We start from the raw sequence: 20,635 nt of genomic DNA, 5'->3' as shown, positions 1-20,635 counted from the left end.
CAGTATATCAGCCTTTTCACACACTTCAGCCTCTCTATTGTGTTTCTCCGGTGGTGAAAAGAGCAGCACAGGTGGTGGAGTTTTTACTGAAAACCTTCCTAAAGTGTGTCTCGCTATCCGCTGTCTGGTCTATAAGAATGCAGGGGCTGAAGCAGACACACGTGGGGCGTCGCCCTGGAGGCCCTCGGCTCATTGAGCACCACTGACTAGTGAGTAATGGACCCCTGACCTCAGAGTGTTCACGAGTAGTGACACACAAGCTGTTTGGGAAACAGATGACATGTCTGTCTGATCTGTATGACTGTCTAATCTGTCTATCTGTCTGATGTTCAAAAAAACTTTCAGGTTACAGGTATAAGTGTAGTCACAGTGCATAGGACAGTCTATCTATCTATCTATCTATCTATCTATCTGTCTGTCTGTCTGTCTGTCTGTCTGTCTGTCTGTCTGTCTGTCTGTCTGTCTGTCTGTCTGTCTGTCTGTCTGTCTGTCTGATTTCCTTTAAACCAGAACCGTTTTGCTATGTTTGGGTTAATCTAATGCTATCTTTGGTTTGAAATGGAACCATTTTGGTAATTCTTGTTTTAACTGGAAACTTTTTTTGTTGTGCTTTAAACTGGAACTATTTAGCATTTTAAACTGAAGCTCTTGTTATTTTTGGGTTAAACTGAAACCCCTCACGCTAATTTTGGGGTAAACAAAAACCCTATTGCATTTTTGGGTTAATTTTGGGTTAAACTGGTACAATTTTGCTTATTTTGAGTTAAAGCATAACCCTTTGACTGGTTTTGGAAAAAACTGGAACAGTTTGGTAATTCTTGTTTTAAATGGAATCCTTTTGTTGTTGTGTTTTAAACCAGAACCCTTTTGCTAGAACCCTTTGCAGTGCTACAGTGGGAACTATTTTGCCAGGTTTGGGTTAAACCAGAAGCCTTTTTGCTAATCATCTGTAGAACTTTTATTGATTCTCTCAGGCGATAACTGACAAACTCAAACAGGTTTAAGAGGAAAAAAACACTTTTGATTCCCTCAGTATTACATTACTGCCATTTTTAGAGCCACGTAACTGTTTTTTTGCCTGTTGAGTACACATGTCAAGTCAAGTCAAGTTTATTTTTATTGCGATTTCACAACAGACATTGTTTTAAAGCAGCTTTACAGAATTTAAGAGTGAAGGTGAACAATGTGTATTTATCACTGATGCTGAAGACTGGGGCGACTGCGGTGAAGGGAAAACTCCATTAGATGTTATGAGTAAGAAACCTTGAGAGGAACCAGACTCAAAAGCAGAACCTCATCCTCATTTGGGTGACATCAAGAGTGTGATTATAGTCTTTAAACAATACAGAACCCTGGAGAGTGAGAACTAACATGAGCACTGGAGTGTGTGATTATGAGTAATGTTCTTTCTACAGTCTTTTATAGTCAGTTGACGTAATGGAAACAGGAGCTACTGAGCAACTCATAAAGTAGCTCAACATCTGAGATCATCATAAATCCAACACCAGCTTCTCCATGCCACTCAAAGAGGTCCAATGTCAAATCTCCATATGACGTGGGATCTTAATTGTATATGATAGAGCTGCTCGATGTATATGCGTATCACACGTCCTGGAATAATGAAATCACTGTACAGCTCCATCACTCTGACCTTTAAAGTCTTTCATCAAACATTTCTTTTGTCTAGTTATTGAAAAGAAGTTTATAAAGACATGTATTGATTCCATCCACACGTGAACGGTCGGCAGGCTGGAGGTTCGGCTCTCACAGGTTGGGATGCATGGGGTTATGTCTGGAGCAGATTGCAAATGTCTGGCATGTTGACTTTATTCCAACTCCCCTACAGAGCACTCCAGACAAAAGCACTCAATAAGCATGACTCCTCGACCCGCCCTGTTTCTCCTCAACACCAACAGCTGGCGCAGTAGATATACATCGTAATATGGTGTTTAATGCTGACTGTGGATGGGAGAAGGAAGGGTTAATAACAACGTGTCAATCATAAAAGGTTCACAGTGTGGAGAAAGTTTGATTAGATACTATGCAGCTAAGCATCAACCGGAGATGAATTCCTATTGCTTTTTTATTTGGTGGAAGATCAGCCAGTTATCAGGAGGACATTGTGGGTAGAGAAGATACAATGGAGTAAACACACCAAAACGACATGACATTTTTATTATTAAAGGTCGTTTTACCATACCATCTGCATGTATGTTTGAAGAACTGACCTTAAATACCACGATGAGGTGATCTTCAATGTGCCGTTTGATCTCACATGTACTTAGCGATGCATGAAGAACCTGCCTCAGAGCCTCTTTAAGTGTCTAGAATCATTTTTTTCTATTCTGTCTACAGCCTTATTCGAATATTTTTCATATCGGATGTGGATAGTAGAGGGCGAGCAGGTTATCTCTTCTTACTGCCTCCACCCGCATTTTTATCTTCTCCTGTATCTTCTGTGATACGTGGACGACAGCTGTAGGTGTTTGATTTTTGTATTATTTATTTCTTTTCCTATCACTCAGCTTTTTTTCCCCTCCACTTCTCTGCGGAGTTCTGCACAGCAACACTGTCAGGAGTGAAACGCTGATAGTGTCAAGTTCTCTGAACCCGAACGTGTATAGAAAATGATTGAATTCCTGGGCTATAGCGACCTTTCCGTGCAGATAGCACCTGATATTTCCAGCTAATGTGCGGCTTCCGGGGGTTATTACGGTTCCACACGTTTCACGCGTCTAATGTATCTGATGTCTTAACAGTTTTATTTTATGTCTCGTTTGGCTCTCCTACAAAGATCATTACCTGCTGATTTATAAGCTGCTGTTTCGTTGCTTTGACTCGATTTAATTGAATGGCTTTGGGTGGTGAAGGATGACAGCATGTTGAAAAAAAAGTCCAGTGGATATTTTGTGATTGTAGTTTATAAAGTGTAAATGACCATAGAAAAAAGAAATGAAATAATGATTCATGTGCATCTAGAATAGATTTTGATCGGTTGCAAAAAGTCTGAATGTTGATAGTAGGGTTCCCCAGCAGTTCTTTGCATAGTTAGAGGCTCTGTCTTTCTAAAACCTTCTACTTTTCCTTTAAGGCAAATCCTCTTGAATACAGTTAAACTTAGAACATAGAAAAGGACACACCAAACATCCAATGTTCTTTCAATAAGAGATTTTTTTAATCTAATCACCCTTCTCTTTCTTTCTCACAGGACCCAGGATTTGACCCAGCTCTCCTTCTTGATAAGCTCCAGGCTCTAGAATGGCCTCAAAGTGGTCAGGGTTCTGGAAGCTGTAAAGTGTGTGGAACTCCTCTGCACCAGTTACGCCGCTTGGCTCTTCACTCAGCTCTGGGTCTGTCTCTTGATGGTAGCGCTAACCTAGAGCGTGAATCTTTAGCTGGCCAGCAAGCACCTCATTTTGGTGCATCTTCACAGAGACCTTTCAGGGGGAGCCAAGGATCTTCATCTTCCACCATACAAATTCCTTCAAGGAATCAAACCGAACCAGCGACTTGCATCAAGCGTAAAGAAATGGGCTGGATCAAGTCTGGAGCTGCTGGCGTGGACATCAAGCCGAGCTGCCATGCGATTGTGACTCCGTTGCCCATCTATGCTCAGCAGTATTTGGAGGGTGTGTGGAGTGTGACGACCGTCAGTAGATCCCATCAGCAACAACGAGCTCAGGTATGAACCAGAGCTGCTTGTAGGTCTAATCAGGGAAGTGAGATAGTCAGGTAATCATTTCTTCTTTTTTTCTGCACCAGCATTTGGGTGTTCTATCAGAAGCTACATGCTTAATATGGAGGGGGTTAAATTCCTGTGCTTGGAGGCATGTCAGTGATGCAGGATCACACACTTTCCGCTATTCAAGACAGCAATATCTAGAGATGCTGGACCAAAAAAGATCTGAGTTTGTTCTGGGAGAATTAGTTTCTGTGACCCTTTGTGACCTGGTATAAATAGAGCCATTATAAAGCTGCATATCGTGTGTCCCACCTTCTGCAGCTGGCCTTGTTTTAAACAGCTCAAGGGTTAAACATAGTGTTTTATCAGGAATCGAGTTTTACATCATAAAGTCCTTCAGCAAAGATGAAATCCCATTAAACTTCAACACCTCAGGAAAAATATTGCTGAGGCTAAAACAACTGTCAGAGTAAAAAACATCTGGAGAGAAAAACATCTGAAGAAGTCTGGTTTATTTTTATGATAAAAAGTGAAATTAAATGAAATTAAAAAGCATTGCTATTGGCTATGCTTAAAGAAAATCTTTCAATAAGGTAAATTCCACATTAAAAAAAAAAAGATTCCCTGAGTGTCCAGTAATCCATTAATACGCTAGGGTTGTGAAGTCTTTTATGTTTTTTTTATATTAATATTTAATAAAAGGCTCGGACTGAGAGGTTTAGCATTAGTTCAGGATCATTATTCACTGGATTAGTCTACAGCATTGACCTTGTGGCCACCATGTGACCTCGCTTTCAGAATATAGAGCGCTAAGTCATTTCTGCTCCATCAACTCAGCGTTGGACGTTTCTGACTCCGTTTTCTTACAGGAGGAGAGAATAAATGATAGCACTGATGTTAAGTGATACGTTAAAAATAAATTATATACTCATGTAGACACAGTGCAGTTTACACGCCTAGCCCAGTGTGATGTTTAGCTTTTAGGATCGGTGACTAGCATGTGTTTGTGGCATGTGTTAGAAGGATGAGCTACAAAGGAGAACAGAGAACACAGCAGCAGCAAGAAAATATTGACGAGTGGCAAATTCCAGTCTATCAAACAACCAATTAACCAACCAACTAGCCAACCAACCAACCAACCAACCAACCAAGGAAACAAATACACAACTACCAACCAAGCACCCAAAGTAACAAATAAACATATACAAAACAAAGAAACAAATACCAACCAACCAACGAAACAACAAACAAAAACTAACCAATCAAGCAAACAAAAATACATAAACTACCAACCAACCAACTAAATAAAATGTCTAACCAACCAAATAAACAAGTACTAAACAAACAAATAATTACAGATAAAAATGCACATGAGAGACAAATCATAATCAACCAACCAACAAAATAAACATGTACCAATTAAACAATTACCAGCCAACCATCCAAATATACAACATACTTCCAAATTAAACAACAAACAAACAAACCAAAATAAAATGCACATAAAGAAGAGTTCATCCTCAAAATAAACAAACTTTTACTAATATTAGAAAACTAACAACTAATAAATAACCAACCACTAATCAACCATTTAAACAAACAAACAAACAAACAACTAAATAAACAACCATCAACCACTAAACCAAATAAAATAAAATAAACCAACCAACCAAACAGACAAATAAACAACCACACAACCAATTAAACTACCACCAAATTAACAAACTAAACAACTAAACATCTACCCAACAAGCAACCAACAAACCAAACAAATTCCCAGGTGGCACCTCAGTCCCGGGCTAATAGCCTTTTCTATTGAGAGAGAGGGAGAAAGAGAGGGAGAAAGAGAGAGAGAGAGAGAGAGAGAGAGAGAGAGAGAGAGAGAGAGAGAGTTAAACAAATAAATATCCTTAAATCTCAATCTCTACTCCTAAAAATATATAAGAATATAAAAAAACACAGAACAAAACAAACAGATGTTTGCAGAAATAAAAGAAGCAGAAGACATCTTTAAACCCCACATGCTAATGGGCTAAGTTGGTAAATTAGCTGGTCTGCTAACTATATGCTAAAAGCAGAAATATACATAATAACCAACAGTTCAGATCATCAACTCTCCCAATTAATACATACACATCTACACAAAATGTGGTTCTTCAGGGGTTCTTTACTGGTGTATTGGAGGATCATTAGCTTCAGAAAATGTTCTACTTGAAATAATTTGTGAGAGAAAACAATAATTTGTATGGTTCTACAGAAGCTTTAGGAGCAACCAAAGAAGCCGTGTTTGTTTTCAACTCAGCAGTTTGTTTTAACTTCACAGATTCCATTTTCATATAAAAATGTTTCCATGGAGACGTCAGATCTGAACTGTACAGCATCTATTGCTAAACTGCTCGTAGACGTATAGATTTTATTGGCTGGTTTGTGCTGCTACAAAAACAATTTTTACTCACAACACAATGAACTGTTTTGAGGTGACACTTTCATGGATGGACCTTTTTTTTTTTTGCACAAATAAAACCCCAGTCCGGTTCCCACAGAAACGGAGAAGCAACTAGACCTTGAGATTTTTTTTCCAGCTTTGGGTCAGAGAAGGTTGTTATTTGGACGCTAAAGTGTGTTTGTAGTGAGACAGCGTCTGAAAGCAGACATGCTGCGGAATTTCAAGTGAGACACATATTCAGGTTTGTCTGGGCTTCAGGATAAGCCACATGTCTTAATTGTCAGCTCTGCAGTAAATGAGCCCTCGTCTCACAGGCTGCTTAAATTAGAGCGCTGAAGTGCCTGTGAGGAGGCCTGTGTGAAGGTCGGATGGGAGCCATGACGGCAGGATGGCAAACTGTCAACAGATGGCACAGTGGTCTCACTGCGGGGAAGAAATGGCACCTGACGTCCATCTGGGGTTGTTAGAACCTGCCACTGCTCTGGTGCAATACAGGACATGATCTGAATATTGTTCCTGGAGATGATTGGATGCAGTGTGACACTTTTATGTTTAAGCAAATAAAGCTTTAAAAAAAAATTATAAATAACCAACTTCCAAACAAACAACCAATCAAACAACTAAATTAACAACTACCAACTGACCAACCATTAAACCAAACACAATATCAAACAAACAAACTGACAAATAAACCAACAAACTAACTGTTGTTTTTCTTGGAGATGATTGGATACAAAATCTTCCAAGCTGTTTGCGAATGATCTCCATGTGGGGTTTCTTCAGCCCCTAAAAACATCTCAGTGGGTAGATTGGTGCCTCTATACAGTGATGGAATGGTCATCTATCAGGGTTTATTCTCACCTCATACTCAGCATTCCATGGATAGACTTACCAAGAGGTAAGTTTAATGAAGATAATGAAGATATCTCCCCATTTTCTCAAACTAAAGCGGATTAAAAACCACCAGCAAATTCTACAGGCCCAGTTATAATTTATAAGCAGCTTCAAGCAGCCATTACCTCAGTTGAACCTCCTTTCTTCAAGGTACACTGCATGGAGGTTTGTACACACCTGACCACAAGATTGCTGGATGCTTTTTGAGCATCCCATTCCACATTGAGTCCCAATTTGCTTTTAAAAGGTCCTCCGGACTTCTGGGAAGATGTTCTACTAGATTTGTTGTGGAGAAAGTCAGGTACTGATGTAGGTGAGGTGAGGAGATTTCTTGGGTGTGGTCGGAATTCACATTCATCTTAAAGGTGTTCAATAGCTCTATAGCAGGAGAGCTTCAACAACCCATGGAACACAGATCTTCATGGCGCTGGAGCAGGTTTGGGTCTCCTAGTTTAAATGAAGGTACAATTGTGTTTAGTGCCTTCAAATTTGTGGTGAAGGTTTGGAGAAGAACCAGACAAGGCTGGAGAAGTCAAATGTATCAGAATTAATGATACACCACTGTTCCTGATCAATGAAATGAATATTTATCTAGCTGAGCCTTCATCACTCAGATCGTTCTCTCTCTACTTCTCTCGGGGAGACGTTTTACCATACGTTCAAATTAATTAGAAGAAAGACAAGCTGTCCATATTGGGGTGGACACGTCGGTTCCCGCTGTGCACTAATGGCGGACTCAGACACGAGGATGTAATTACTGAGAGAGGAACATCTCATGAATTAGTGTGCTCAGCTGCTCTCTCACGCGACGGGTCTTATTTTTCACCCCGAGAGAGCGACTCTGATTCTTCTGCCCTCGTTATCTCCGTGTCAGCCTGTCAGGGCAAGATCACGGCTCTGCTGCTTCTCAGCTCCCTTTCTTCCCTTATTGTTCGGGCTGAGACGAATGCCTCGTGAGTGGCTCGTTTCATGTTATGTAATGTATGCAGGTTATATGTAGGGCAGGTTCCTCATCTCAGCAAAAAGACCGGCTCACATTGAAGACCAAAATGGTATCATGGTGTAGATGGTGTTATGAGTGACGGCAGGACTGAAGATGCATAAATAAAGATGTTATCAATCTCCCTGCAGTAGCTTAAAGAGTCAGAAAGGTGAAACTGTAAGCGGTGTTGGGGTTTGAGCCGAGACAGAGAGATGGATGAGACTTCGCTGAGACTCTGCGGAAATGAATTTCAATGTAGCCCTACAGTAACTTCATACCAGCATAGCAACCGTTTCTTTTTTATATATATATATTCTTCAAGTGCGAAACAGAGCTGCGATTCCTGTGGCAGGTTTTAGGGCCACATTAGCATTGAAACTTTCTCAATTTCACAGTGTGAAGTGACAGTTCCAAGCGCTTTGTCTAGAAGAACCCATACCGGAACCAATCGTGTGTTGCATGTAACACAAAGCCGCACACTGTTGATTGTCACATGGATTAGTTTATTTTGTGTTTAACTTGTGAGCCATAAAACTAGAGTATATTTTACAACTACTACTGTTTCTCACTGTAGCTGACCAGGCTACATTCACTAGTTAAAACAGAGGCAGTAGATACAGTAGAGGACATAGTGGCTCATTGGTTACTGATCAAAGGTCAGGGGTGTTGCCAAGCACTTGGGGCCCTTAAGCAAGGCCCTTAATCCTCCATGCTCCAGGGGTCCTGTAACATGGCTGAACCAATGCTTTGACCCCAGCTTCCTAACATCTTGCTGTGTAGTATATGTGATGAGTATAAAGCACCTACAAATGACAATGGTGACATAGCGTCTATGTAGAGTCAGGAAGTTTTTTTTTTACCTTTTTTAGACTAAAACCCTAACCCTAACCCTACAAATACAGAGCCAATGAATGGCTATGACAGTATACACTGATCAGGTGTAACATTAAGACGTCAGAACATTCTCAGTGGTGAAGTGAATATCACTGATGAACTCTTCCTCATGGAACCTGCTAGTGGGTTGATTTATTTATTAGGCAGCAAGTGAAAATGTTGTCCTCAAATTGATGTTAGAAGCAGGAAAAATGGTCGAGCATAAGGATTTGAGTGAGTTGGACAAATTGTGACGTCTAGACGACTGGGTCAGAGCATCTCCAAAACTGCAGCTCTTGTTGGATGTTCCTGGTCTGCAGTGGTCAGTATATTTCAAAAGTGTTCCGAGGAAGGAACAGTGGTGACCCGGCGACAGGGTCACAGGCGGCCAAGGATCATTGATGGAAGTGAGGAGCGAAAGCTGGTCCGTGTGGTCCGATCCAACAGACGAGCTCCTATAGCTCAAACTGCTGAAGAAGTTCATGCTGTTGATGATCGAGGGGTCACGACTGTTTTAGCAGCAAAAGGGGAGAAACACAATATTAGGCAGGTGGTCATAATGTTACGCCTGTTTAATGTGTAACTAAATGGAAGGTAACACAGACATGAGGGATCTCTGGGATATAAGACGGCCTACCACGCCATCGTCAACAAACCTGAGTGAATGCAAAAGAATGAGAACACAATGGCATCCAAACATCCCAGTTCTCCAAGCAACTTTATATACATGATAACTCCAAATCTAAAAAACAAAAAAGAAAAACCTATTTACAAAAGGCTTGCCTAAATAAATGTTTTTAAAATAGACTGAGAGTGTGTTTGAGTCCAGCTGAAGTTTTCCCACACCACCCCACTGCTGCACTCCCTTCACTGGATTCCAGTAGCTGCACGTATCAGATTTAAAACACTGATGCTTGCCTACAAGACCAAAAATGGACCAGCACCATCTTACCTCAGTGACCTCATCACATCTCACACTGCACCACGCTGTCTAAGATCCTCCAGCACTGCTCGACTGGTACCTCCTTCTCTCAGAATGAGAGGTAAGTATACTTAAAGGCTCTTCTCTGTGGTGGAATGAACTTCCCCTAGATGTCTGTACAGCAGAGTCCCTGATTATCTTCAAGCGACGACTGAAGACCTACCTCTTCCTTAAATACCTAAATTAGCACTTTCCAAGTTTGTAGAATTTGAGTTATATTTATATTAAGTTTGTAATCTTGCGTACCAGTGTAGATTTATTCATTACTAGAGATTTAAAGCACTTTTGTACGTTGCTCTGGATAAGGGCGTCTGATAAATGCCGCAAATGCTATAGGCTTTACTGTTCAAGGTACTAACAAAGAGCCTGCACCTTTTAATCAAAGAAGGTACTGTGGCACGACTGCTTTATATGTCAGCAGTAGTATTTTATAATCAATTCTAGATTTGATTCTGAGTCAATGTAGAATGGATAAAACAAAGTGCTGTGATTATATTTATATATATTATTCTGTTGTATAAAAAGTGCAGAAATGAGGTAATGAAGAAATGCAGAAATGTGTCATTTGCGTCATAATGTGTCATAATGCAGAAATGTGTCATTTGCAAAGACCAGCTCTTTGAAAATGACACATTATGCAAATATTGAGGTGCATTGTGCAGAGAAATTAGGTAAAAATGTCCATTTAAATTTATGGCATTTGGTAGACACCCTTTTTCAGAGCTCACTTACAACCGAGCAGTCAATGATTAAGGGTCCTTCTCCATGGCCCCTGCAGTGGCAGCTTGGTGTTGTGTGATTTGGACTTTGACTATCCAACATATTTTACCATCAAACATTCACTTCCCAGAACATTGTGCTGAGCGGGTGGGATAGGGTTGGGTTGTTCTGAGTGGTTTGGGTTTGTTTAGAAGGGTTTTATAAAAAGGGTCACAAAATTTACTTATGAGGGGGTAACAAAACGTTTGGAGACTAATGGTGTTACTGGGGCTGTTCTGACCATGTGCAATACCACATCTGCGATTTCAACACAGACAGCAAGTTAGAACAACGAGCAAACTTGAAATACTGCATAAAACTGGGCACAGGGACGATTGACATGATATACGTTTCACATACAACGACGCTGCAATGAGTCGTTTGAGGTGTTTTGAGCGGCACGCTTGCTTCAAGAACGGAAGAACATTGCTGGAAAACGATGAGAGATCAAGAAAACCTTCTACAAGCTCGACCCCTGGAAACGCAGAAAACGTTCGTGCACGATGATCATCGGAGAACAATCCACGTGATCTCACTTCTGTCCCCATTCTACTCGCCATATTTGGCTCCTGTGCTTTGACTCCGCCCCCTTTTTCGAAGATGGCGGTCCAGCTCGCTGTTTTGACACCATTGCAGGTGATAGTGTTTAAACTTAGATTAATAAGTACTTTCTTGTAAATGAAGCTAGTCTTGAAACTTTTTGATACCCCCTCATACTTACATCTGAGCAGTTAAGGGCTACGGGTTTTGCCCAAGTGGCTGTTTGGTGATGCTGGGATTTGAGCTAACGACTTTCTGATAATAAATTCAATGTCTTTCATGAAGCAAACACCCCCAGTGAGCATCAGAGATTAGGTATTAATTATACAGTAATCTGCAGAAGGAGGTGTAAAACAAGTGACATGGTTGCCTCTGGTTTGGAGAAAATTTTCTTTTTTTAATATTGACTTAAAGCTGATTTATCAGATTGTTTTGGAGTGTATTCACCTGACAAAAGAGTATAAAGCTTGAGAATGTTTTTTTCCCAGAATTTTAACTAATCCTCAGGTTCAAATAAACCTCTACCAGGAAGGTCCAGCAGATCTCTCCGAGGTCCACCTCAAGGCATCTGCCTCGTCCTTGTGGCTCTGTTACTGATCTGTTTTGCGGTTGTGCTCCAGCAACACCTTTATGAATATTCTGCAAGGTTCTCCTGCTTTCTGTGGAATCTTTTAGGCTAGTTTTCTCACGAGAGCCCCGTTCAAACCAATCTTTCATCTTCGTGACGAAGTCCACAGCATTTCCATCTCACAAAGAATTTCCGCACCGCTCAGCAGAAGCAGCTGCGGCACCTGATCTTGAACATGAGGGACTTTTCTTACGGACATATTGATCATTTGCTTGAGTTTCTTGACTTTCACCTGAACATGTGTCTTTAGTAGTTTTTGTTCTATTTTCTCCACTTTTTCATTCTATTTAGGGTCTAGCTCCAGAGGAGGACAACGTGACTTCCAGAAGTTACATCAGCACTATTCACTCCGTCGCTCTGAAAGGAAACAGACGTACGAGCCAGGTGACAACTGCAGCTCCAGAAGCTCCTCAAAGCAGCTCTGCAGCCTCGTTCTTCATCAGGTAAGCCCAGAAACAGTGCTTTTTATATCATTTTCTACAGCTACATTGTTCTGGGACCTGACAGAACTTATACTTCGAGGTTCGGGTGGATGAGTTGATGTTCGATAAATGATCTGGTTTGGGGGCGGGGCTATGTATTAGCTTATCATTCCTGTTTAGCATCATTAGACATTCTTTAGCTCTAAAATTACTAGTTTAATCCAGTGCATATAATAAAGGCACCAGGATCCACCAAAAACACCACTTTCTCTACTTTTTTATTGCAGATGATAAAAAATGAGGGATTTTTGATATGAAGTGATACGACGGTACACTGAGAGCTCGTATGCTGTTCGGCTACAATCAAATCAATCTTTCATGTTCTTCCTCTGGTACACCTGTTCCCTCAGTCCCAGCATTCGCTCTCTCTATCTCTCACTCTGCCTTTTTCATCCTTTCTTCCTCTGAGTCTCTTTGTAATTCTTTGTCTCTGTCTCCCTTCCTCTCACTCTCTCTCTCTCTCTCTCTCTCTCTCTCTCTCTCTCTCTCTCTCTCTCGCTTTCTTTCTCTCTTTCTCCTCCTCTTTTTCTCTTTTGAGGTTTCAATACCGATTTCCAAGATTTTTATTAGTGTGACTTTTTCTATCGAATGTCAAAGCATTAGTATATAAAGAATTTATACAAGAAAAGTATAAAAATACCCATAAGGTAATCTGATATATGGCCATGTATAAACATATATATATATAATTATAGTTAATTTTATATATAAAATGATAGTGAATATATATGAACATGGAATTGTTTTTTTGTTTTTGTTTTTTACGTGAAAAAGAAAGGGAAAAAAAGTAATGCATTAATATTCAGCCAATCAGGAAAAAGAGACATCTCTAACCACCTGTCAATCACTCGCCTTGCTCCGCCCCCTTTTCCATCTTGGGGTCGATGATGGTTCTATCGTTTACGAGACTTTTACAAACAAGGTGCTGCGAGAGAGCGATACTATATTTATTTATTTATTTAGTTAGTTCCAGTGGAGAGCCGCATGAAGTCTCGCCTTCAAAGATTGGCAGATAAAAGCAGTGTGACTTCTGTGTGTCTGGAGAAAATCCTCTTCTGCTGCTGCTTTCATGTGACTCCATCAAAACCTCCAACCACATCCACACTTTCATTTCTATAGTTTCATGTTTCAGAAACACATTGTGTGAATAGTGGATTGTGATTGGCTGGAAGGAGTTCAGGTGTGAATAGTGGATTGTGATTGGCTGGAAGGAGTTTAGGTGTGAATAGTGGATTGTGATTGGCTGGAAGGAGTTCAGGTGTGAATAGTGGATTGTGATTGGCTGGAAGGAGTTCAGGTGTGAATAGTGGATTGTGATTGGCTGGAAGGAGTTCAGATGTGAATAGTGGATTATGATTGGCTGGAAGGAGTTCAAATGTGAATAGTGGATTGTGATTGGCTGGAAGGAGTTCAGGTGTGAATAGTGGATTGTGATTGGCTGGAAGGAGTTCAGGTGTGAATAGTGGATTGTGATTGGCTGGAAGGAGTTCAGGTGTGAATAATGGATTGTGATTGGCTGGAAGGAGTTCAGGTGTGAATAGTGGCTTGTGATTGGCTGGAAGGAGTTCAGGTGTGAATAGTGGATTGTGATTGGCTGGAGGTAGTTCAGGTGTGAATAATGGATTGTGATTGGCTGGAAGGAGTTCAGGTGTGAATAGTGGATTGTGATTGGCTGGAAGGAGTTCAGATGTGAATAGTGGATTGTGATTGGCTGGAAGGAGTTCAGGTGTGAATAGTGGATTGTGATTGGCTGGAAGGAGTTCAGGTGTGAATAGTGGATTGTGATTGGCTGGAAGGAGTTCAGGTGAATAGTGGATTGTGATTGGCTGGAAGGAGTTCAGGTGTGAATAGTGGATTGTGATTGGCTGGAGGTAGTTCAGGTGTGAATAATGGATTGTGATTGGCTGGAAGGAGTTCAGGTGTGAATAGTGGATTGTGATTGGCTGGAAGGAGTTCAGGTGTGAATAGTGGATTGTGATTGGCTGGAAGGAGTTCAGGTGTGAATAGTGGATTGTGATTGGCTGGAAGGAGTTCAGGTGTGAATAGTGGATTGTGATTGGCTGGAGGTAGTTCAGGTGTGAATAATGGATTGTGATTGGCTGGAAGGAGTTCAGGTGTGAGTTCAGAGTGTTGAACACAGGGGTAGTTAGTCAGTTGAATCAGTGTTCTAAATGAATATGCTGCCTATGAACACCTGTAACACACACATAGTAAAATCCAGTTCCAGCTCTATCCACAGCTATTGGACTTTATAATGACCTTACTGAGCTTCATAGAGGATTTTTGCATCCTGGGGAACTTATATATTGAATATGCAGATCGTTTCGAGGCATAAGATGAATTTGGAGACGAACTGGAGAAAAAAATGTTCAAATAATAAATAGAAAAAAAAACTGCATCCGCAGCTTCATTATTATTAGAGACGCAGATGTACATCATTTACTCTCTTTATATATAATAACTATTTATTAAAACTTATATATATATATAAATATAATCTGGCACTACTTTATCTCTGGGTGTGATTAGGAGCAGCAGATTCTAGCTGTAACTCTGCGTATATAAAATGCGTAATGAAAATGAAGCGTTCTTTTGATCCATTCAGTCAGTTTCACCCTGCAGACATCAGTAACAGCTGGAGCTCCTCAGTGCTGATGTGACCCTGGTATAAGGTGATAATCACGCAGAGGTGTGACGATTTACATCTCATTAGCATTTAATATATAATATTTATTTATTAATATCAGTTACAAATAATTACATTTACACCCAGAGTGTCGTGTGATTTTTATTTCCTTCCTTCTTTTCTAGACGAGTTTTTCTGTGGACTTTTCACTCCTCTGTCTGTCCTTGGCTATTTATCCTCTTTTTCTTTTTTCATTCTCTCAGCCTGAACATCTTTTCACTCCTCAAGCACTGTCTCCTTCTGATTCTCTCTCTCTCTCTCTCTCTCTCTCTCTCTCTCTCTCTCTCTCTCTCTCTCTCTCTCTCTCTCTCTCACACACACACACACACACACACACACACACACTCTTCATATTTTTCTCTCTCTCTCCCTCCTCCCATCTCTTTCCGCATTCCTTACTCTCCGTGTTTCTGATTCCCTCTTTCTCTCCTTTTGATTCATCTCTCTCTCTCTCTCTCTCTCTCTCTCTCTCTCTCTCTTTCTTTCTTGCTCTTTCTCATCATTGCTTTTTTTCCATTGTGTAGCTCCGTGATGAGAAGTGTATCGAAACATGCTGCTTACCTGTATGTATGTGTGTGTGTGTGTGTGTGTGTGTGTGTGTGTGTGTGTGTGTGTGTGTGTGTGTGTGTGTGTGTGTGTGTGTGTGTGTCAGTATTACACTGTGTGTATGTGCTTACCACCTGAGCATGAGATGTGGTGGAACCTCACCCCGAGTCATGTTAGTATTTGAGACTGGTTTGTGTGTGTGTGTGTGTGTGTGTGTGTGTGTGTGTGTGTGTGTGCTGAGGATGTCTTCTCTGAGATGCGTGTCACGTCAGGATGAAAAACAAAAATTCAGGGAAACATTTTTCTCTCGCAGTCAGGCGTCAGAGCGGAGAGGAGAAGAGCGGAGAGGAGAACATCAGCAGGACCTGTTTGAGGAGATCATTATATTTACCTCTTCTTATCTCCACACACTGAATTTAGCACATAAGAATGTGCAGGAGAAATGACCTCAGGAGAAAATCAGGAAGCATTTTTTTTATTATTATTGTTATTAGTAGTCATATTTTAGTCATGTGACCTGATCATCTAAATCAAATAAATGTTTGCTCTCAGGTTCACTGTGGAGCAACAACACCAACTCTTCATCTGTCTCGTGGTTATGAGGGGGTTCAGATGCTCTAAGGTTTTAATTCAATTCATTTAATTCAATTCCGTTTAATTTATATTGCGCTTTTTACAATAGACATCGTATCAAAGCAGCTTTAAGATGACATAAAACAATGTGTTCATTAAATTTAAGGTGGTTTTGTATAATTGTTTATTCCTGATGATTGAGCAAGTGGCGAGATATTACGAGGAAGAAACCTTGAGAGGAACCGGACTCATCTGGGTGGCACCGAATGTCCATTCATTGTAGTCCCATTGTTGCATAAATGCAGAACTGTTCATGCAACCTGTGGTCCTGAGCCCACTGTAGAAGACTGTTTATATTAATTACAGTCCGAATTATCCTCAAAGTTCTTGGGTTGCTCAGTGGCTTCATGGATCTTTAGGCTGTAGGTGTGGAACCATCCCCCTAAAGGTGAGACGTCGAGCAGATCCGAAGAGAAGAAAGAACAGTAACACTGGAACCTCAGGGGCATGTTTAGATGATTGTTTTGAATGCTGTGGATGGAGCTTTAAGGGCAGGACATGAACGTTCATCAGCATTGTGAGAGATCAGAATCAGAATCAGGTTTATTGGCAAAATGTGTTCAACACACAACAAACTTGGTTTCAGCTGTTAGTGGCCCTTAAAAGTACAGACATAAATAAAACTATACGCTGATTCGGACTTCAGATTACGTTCGGTTATGTACAGAGATTAATATCAAGATTCACGAGCAGATCCGTCGCCTTCAGCGCTTGTTGTCACTTGGGAATTGAGAAGCATTGTGAAGGAAAAAAAGAGAAAAGAAACAGGTCCGATGTGGCTTCCGCAATCATTTCACTGTGTAATTTATTCACTGTCATTTATTGCCTTTTTCACACTAGCAATCTGCCAAAAATACTCCAATAAACCCCCTGCACACTTCCATCACCCCCACTCCCTCCTCGCTCCTGCCCCAGTGCCTCCTCTCCGGGGGTACTTACTAATCTTCCCTCTCATTTCATACCCCATGTCACTGTGGATGAATGCTAATGTGATCACTGGAGATTACCTGCTATTCATTTTTAAACCACACCTCCAGCTAACAACCTCAATAACCCTCCCACACCCCCTCAGATAATACCCCCAGCCCCACCTCGCTCCCCAACACAACCACTTTATACAACCTGGACCATTTTAACCTGTTATTAGAGGTTAGTCTCAGGAGAGGTTACACACACACACATTGTAGATTGAACATTTGGCAGTCCTATTCATTTCAGAGTGTGTGTGTGTGTGTGTGTGTGTGTGTGTGTGTGTGTGTGTGTGTGTGTGTGTGTGGAAAGGGGCAATGAAGCAACATTACTTACCCGGATATTGACAGGAATGATAGCTGGAAAAAGGAGGAGTGGAGAATCGCTCTCAGGTCTGATTCTTGAAATAGAAAAATATAATATGAAAGTAAAGCAAAGCAGATTAACATACAAAACACAAACAGCAGCCATGAAAACACCACAGCAAAGATCTTTACATCACAGCAAATATGGACAGGGTGCAGCAAAATCCTCAGAAATTTGATGGGAAAATGGAAAGCAACAGATCTGAATGTTATCGGAATCCTGAAAACACATTTAACAGAAAATCACAGACACTAATGTGGTGATGTGGAAATTCAGAAACATGAATTTCAATTCTGGAAACATGACCTTGAATAAATTCGGAAAGCAAAGCTAAAAATACGACAAAGTTAGAAGCATATAAGAGCTAATAGCAAAATATAAAAGCACATTCAGAAAACATGCCGAAAAAGGTGAAAGCAAAACTGGAAAAATTAAGAAAATCCAGAAAGATGAAAGTAAATATGGAAACATAAGAAGCAAATCCAGAAACATCAAAACAAACCTGAGAACAAAAATTGCAATTCTGGGAAAAAAAAAAAGATATCAGAAAAGATAAAAGCAAATCTGGAAACAGAAAAAGTAAATCAGGAAAAAAAAGAAATCTGGAAACAGAAAAAATAATACAGAAACATAAAAAGCAAACCTGGACTCATTTAAAAAAAATCTGAAAAGCTTAAAACAAATCCAGAAACATATCTGGAAACACAAGACACAAATCTGGAAACAAAAAGAAATCTAAAAAGATTAAAGCAAATTCAGGAACATGAAAGTTTATTCAGGGACATAAAAATAAATCTGGAAACATGAGAGCAAAACAAAAAATGCAAAAAAGCTAACCTGGCAACATAACAGCAGATTCTGAAATACAGCATCACATTTGGAAGGTGAACGCAAATCCAGTAATATGAGAGCTAATCCAGAAACATTTGAACAAATCTGGAAGAAAAAAAACAGAAAAAAAACAAAAATCGAATGCATTTGTTTTGACAGAAAACCAAAAGGAAATTTGGTAAAGGAAAAAAAATATATATATAAAAATATATATTTAAAAAAATCGGGAAATTTTTACATGCGCAAAACAAATTTTAGAAAATCAGACAAAAGAACAAACAACAAATTCACACACTGTAACAGCACATCAGGAAATTTAAAATGTTACAGCAAAACCATCAACATAATCGCAAAATCTAAAGTATAAGATCACAGACACAGAGCAGGAATGGTGAAAATATCCTCTTGGAGATGGAGTTTAGAGTTTGATTGGAATCTGCTCCATACCCTGCCTGATCTGTTGCACCACAGGGGATATTTCATTAAAATATAAGTGGTGTGTGATGTCTTGAATGAGGTGAGATTGTGAATCCAGATGTGCTAGCATGCTGTGAGACGTGGGGTTCAGGAAGGGGTCTGATGCCTTCAACCATACAGGCAAGCTACCCAAGATCCCTCAGCTGTAGATAAACCATCGAATAGCTGAAAAAAGCCATTGATCAATAGAGCGTTGGATTTAGCTACAGCTTCCTTTAGCATCTCCATCAGACATTAGCCACTTTTTTCTCTCAGGAGACCTTCAGTGCAAATGAAAGAGGAGTATCGACCTCACGACTCGCTCAATAATTCAACACTGGTCTTCACATACAGTAGATGTTCACAAACACCTAATGATGCCATGATGTCATACAATGTAATTGTTTTGTATGTAACTCGCTTAATGGTCTTAGATGCCTTAATGTCCCCTCAATAACCTCTAATAATCTCTTAGTAACCTCTAATAATCCCTCAATAACTCCTCAATGACCTGTAATGACCCCTTCAGTAACCCCTAATAATCTCTAAATAACTCTTAAAAACCCCTCAATAAGCTTAAATGACCCCTCAGTAACCCATAATAAGCCATTCATATCTGTAATGACCCCTCAGTAACCCATAATAATCTCTAGATAACTCTGAATAACCCCTCAATAACCTCAAATGATCCCCCAGTAATCCCTAATAATCTCTCAATTACTCTTAATAACCCCTCGATAACCTTAAATGACCCCTCAATAACCCCTAATAATGCCTCAATAACCCTAAATACCTCTCAATAACTCAATAACTTTCAGTATCCCTTTATAACCACTTATTATCCCTCAATAACCTTTGCTACATTGTAAATTAGACCCTTTATCCCTCTCAAACCTTCATTCTTAAAACCTGTAATAACAAAACAAGTACCACCTAATAACTGTGCAATAAGCCTTAATTATCCCTCAATAACTCTAAATAACCCATCAATAACCTTTAATAAACCCGTAATAATTTTTCCATAACCCTTAATACACTTATATAAAAAACTATAATAAACCTTTAATGAACCATTAATAACCCCTTAGTAACCCTTAACAACCGATGAACTTCTGGTAATTATATGATAATTACATGAACTTTAAAGGTCATAGTCATCAGAGTATTTTTATGATGCATATATGCACACAAATACCACCTAATAACTGTGCAATAACCCTTAATAAACCTTCAATAACATCTAATAACCCTCCAATAACCTTTAATAAATCATGAGTAACCTTTAATAAACCCATAATAACTTTTCAATTATCAACTCTTTTACTCATCAACTCATAGCCCCTCAATGAACTATTAACAACCCCTTAGTGTTAATAACCAATGCACAAATTATTTAGCCTTACACAGGATAGTTATGGAAGGTCTCCTGGTAATTCTATTATATTTTCATGAACTTTAAAGGTCATATTGATCAGAGTATGTTTATAATGCATACATGCATGCTGTATGGCCAAAAGTGTGTACTGTATGTGAATATTTAAGAAAATCCTGTTCCACATTTAGTCTCCATTTGCTGTTATAATAACCTCCACTCTCCTGGGAAGATGTTTCACCAGATTTTATGGAAATTTGTAGAGATTCATTCAACCACAAGGGTGTTAGTGAAGTCAGGTACCAATGAAGATGAGGTGAGGAGACCTGGGGTGCAGTCAATGTTCATATTATTGATGCTCAACAGGGTTGAAGGTTTAAAGCAAGAGATCTTCACCTCCAACCCATGTTTTGTCTCCTAGTTCAAGGGAAAATTTTATACTACCTGGATCAAAAGGCATACTATCATTTAGATGTTTAATATGAAATGTATGCTATCAAATTAGACA

The 20,635-nt window shown here is 39.8% G+C and overlaps 1 protein-coding gene across 2 annotated transcripts in view; it reads left to right on the top strand.

Annotated features, from left to right (window-relative positions):
- The window catches only part of kif26aa (kinesin family member 26Aa), a 93,199-nt gene that overhangs the window by 34,962 nt on the left and 37,602 nt on the right, over positions 1–20,635 (top strand). For both annotated transcript variants that reach the window (XM_046836739.1, XM_046836740.1), the window contains exons 3-4: positions 3,209–3,682; positions 12,078–12,229. In XM_046836739.1, the coding sequence (XP_046692695.1) occupies positions 3,209–3,682; positions 12,078–12,229 (626 nt within the window). The remainder of the gene's footprint in view (positions 1–3,208; positions 3,683–12,077; positions 12,230–20,635) is intronic.

Source organism: Silurus meridionalis, chromosome 23, assembly GCF_014805685.1.
Source record: "Silurus meridionalis isolate SWU-2019-XX chromosome 23, ASM1480568v1, whole genome shotgun sequence".
NCBI lineage: Eukaryota > Metazoa > Chordata > Actinopteri > Siluriformes > Siluridae > Silurus > Silurus meridionalis.
Note: the sequence above shows the minus strand (reverse complement) of the source record. Positions and strands in the feature narration are given on the sequence as shown.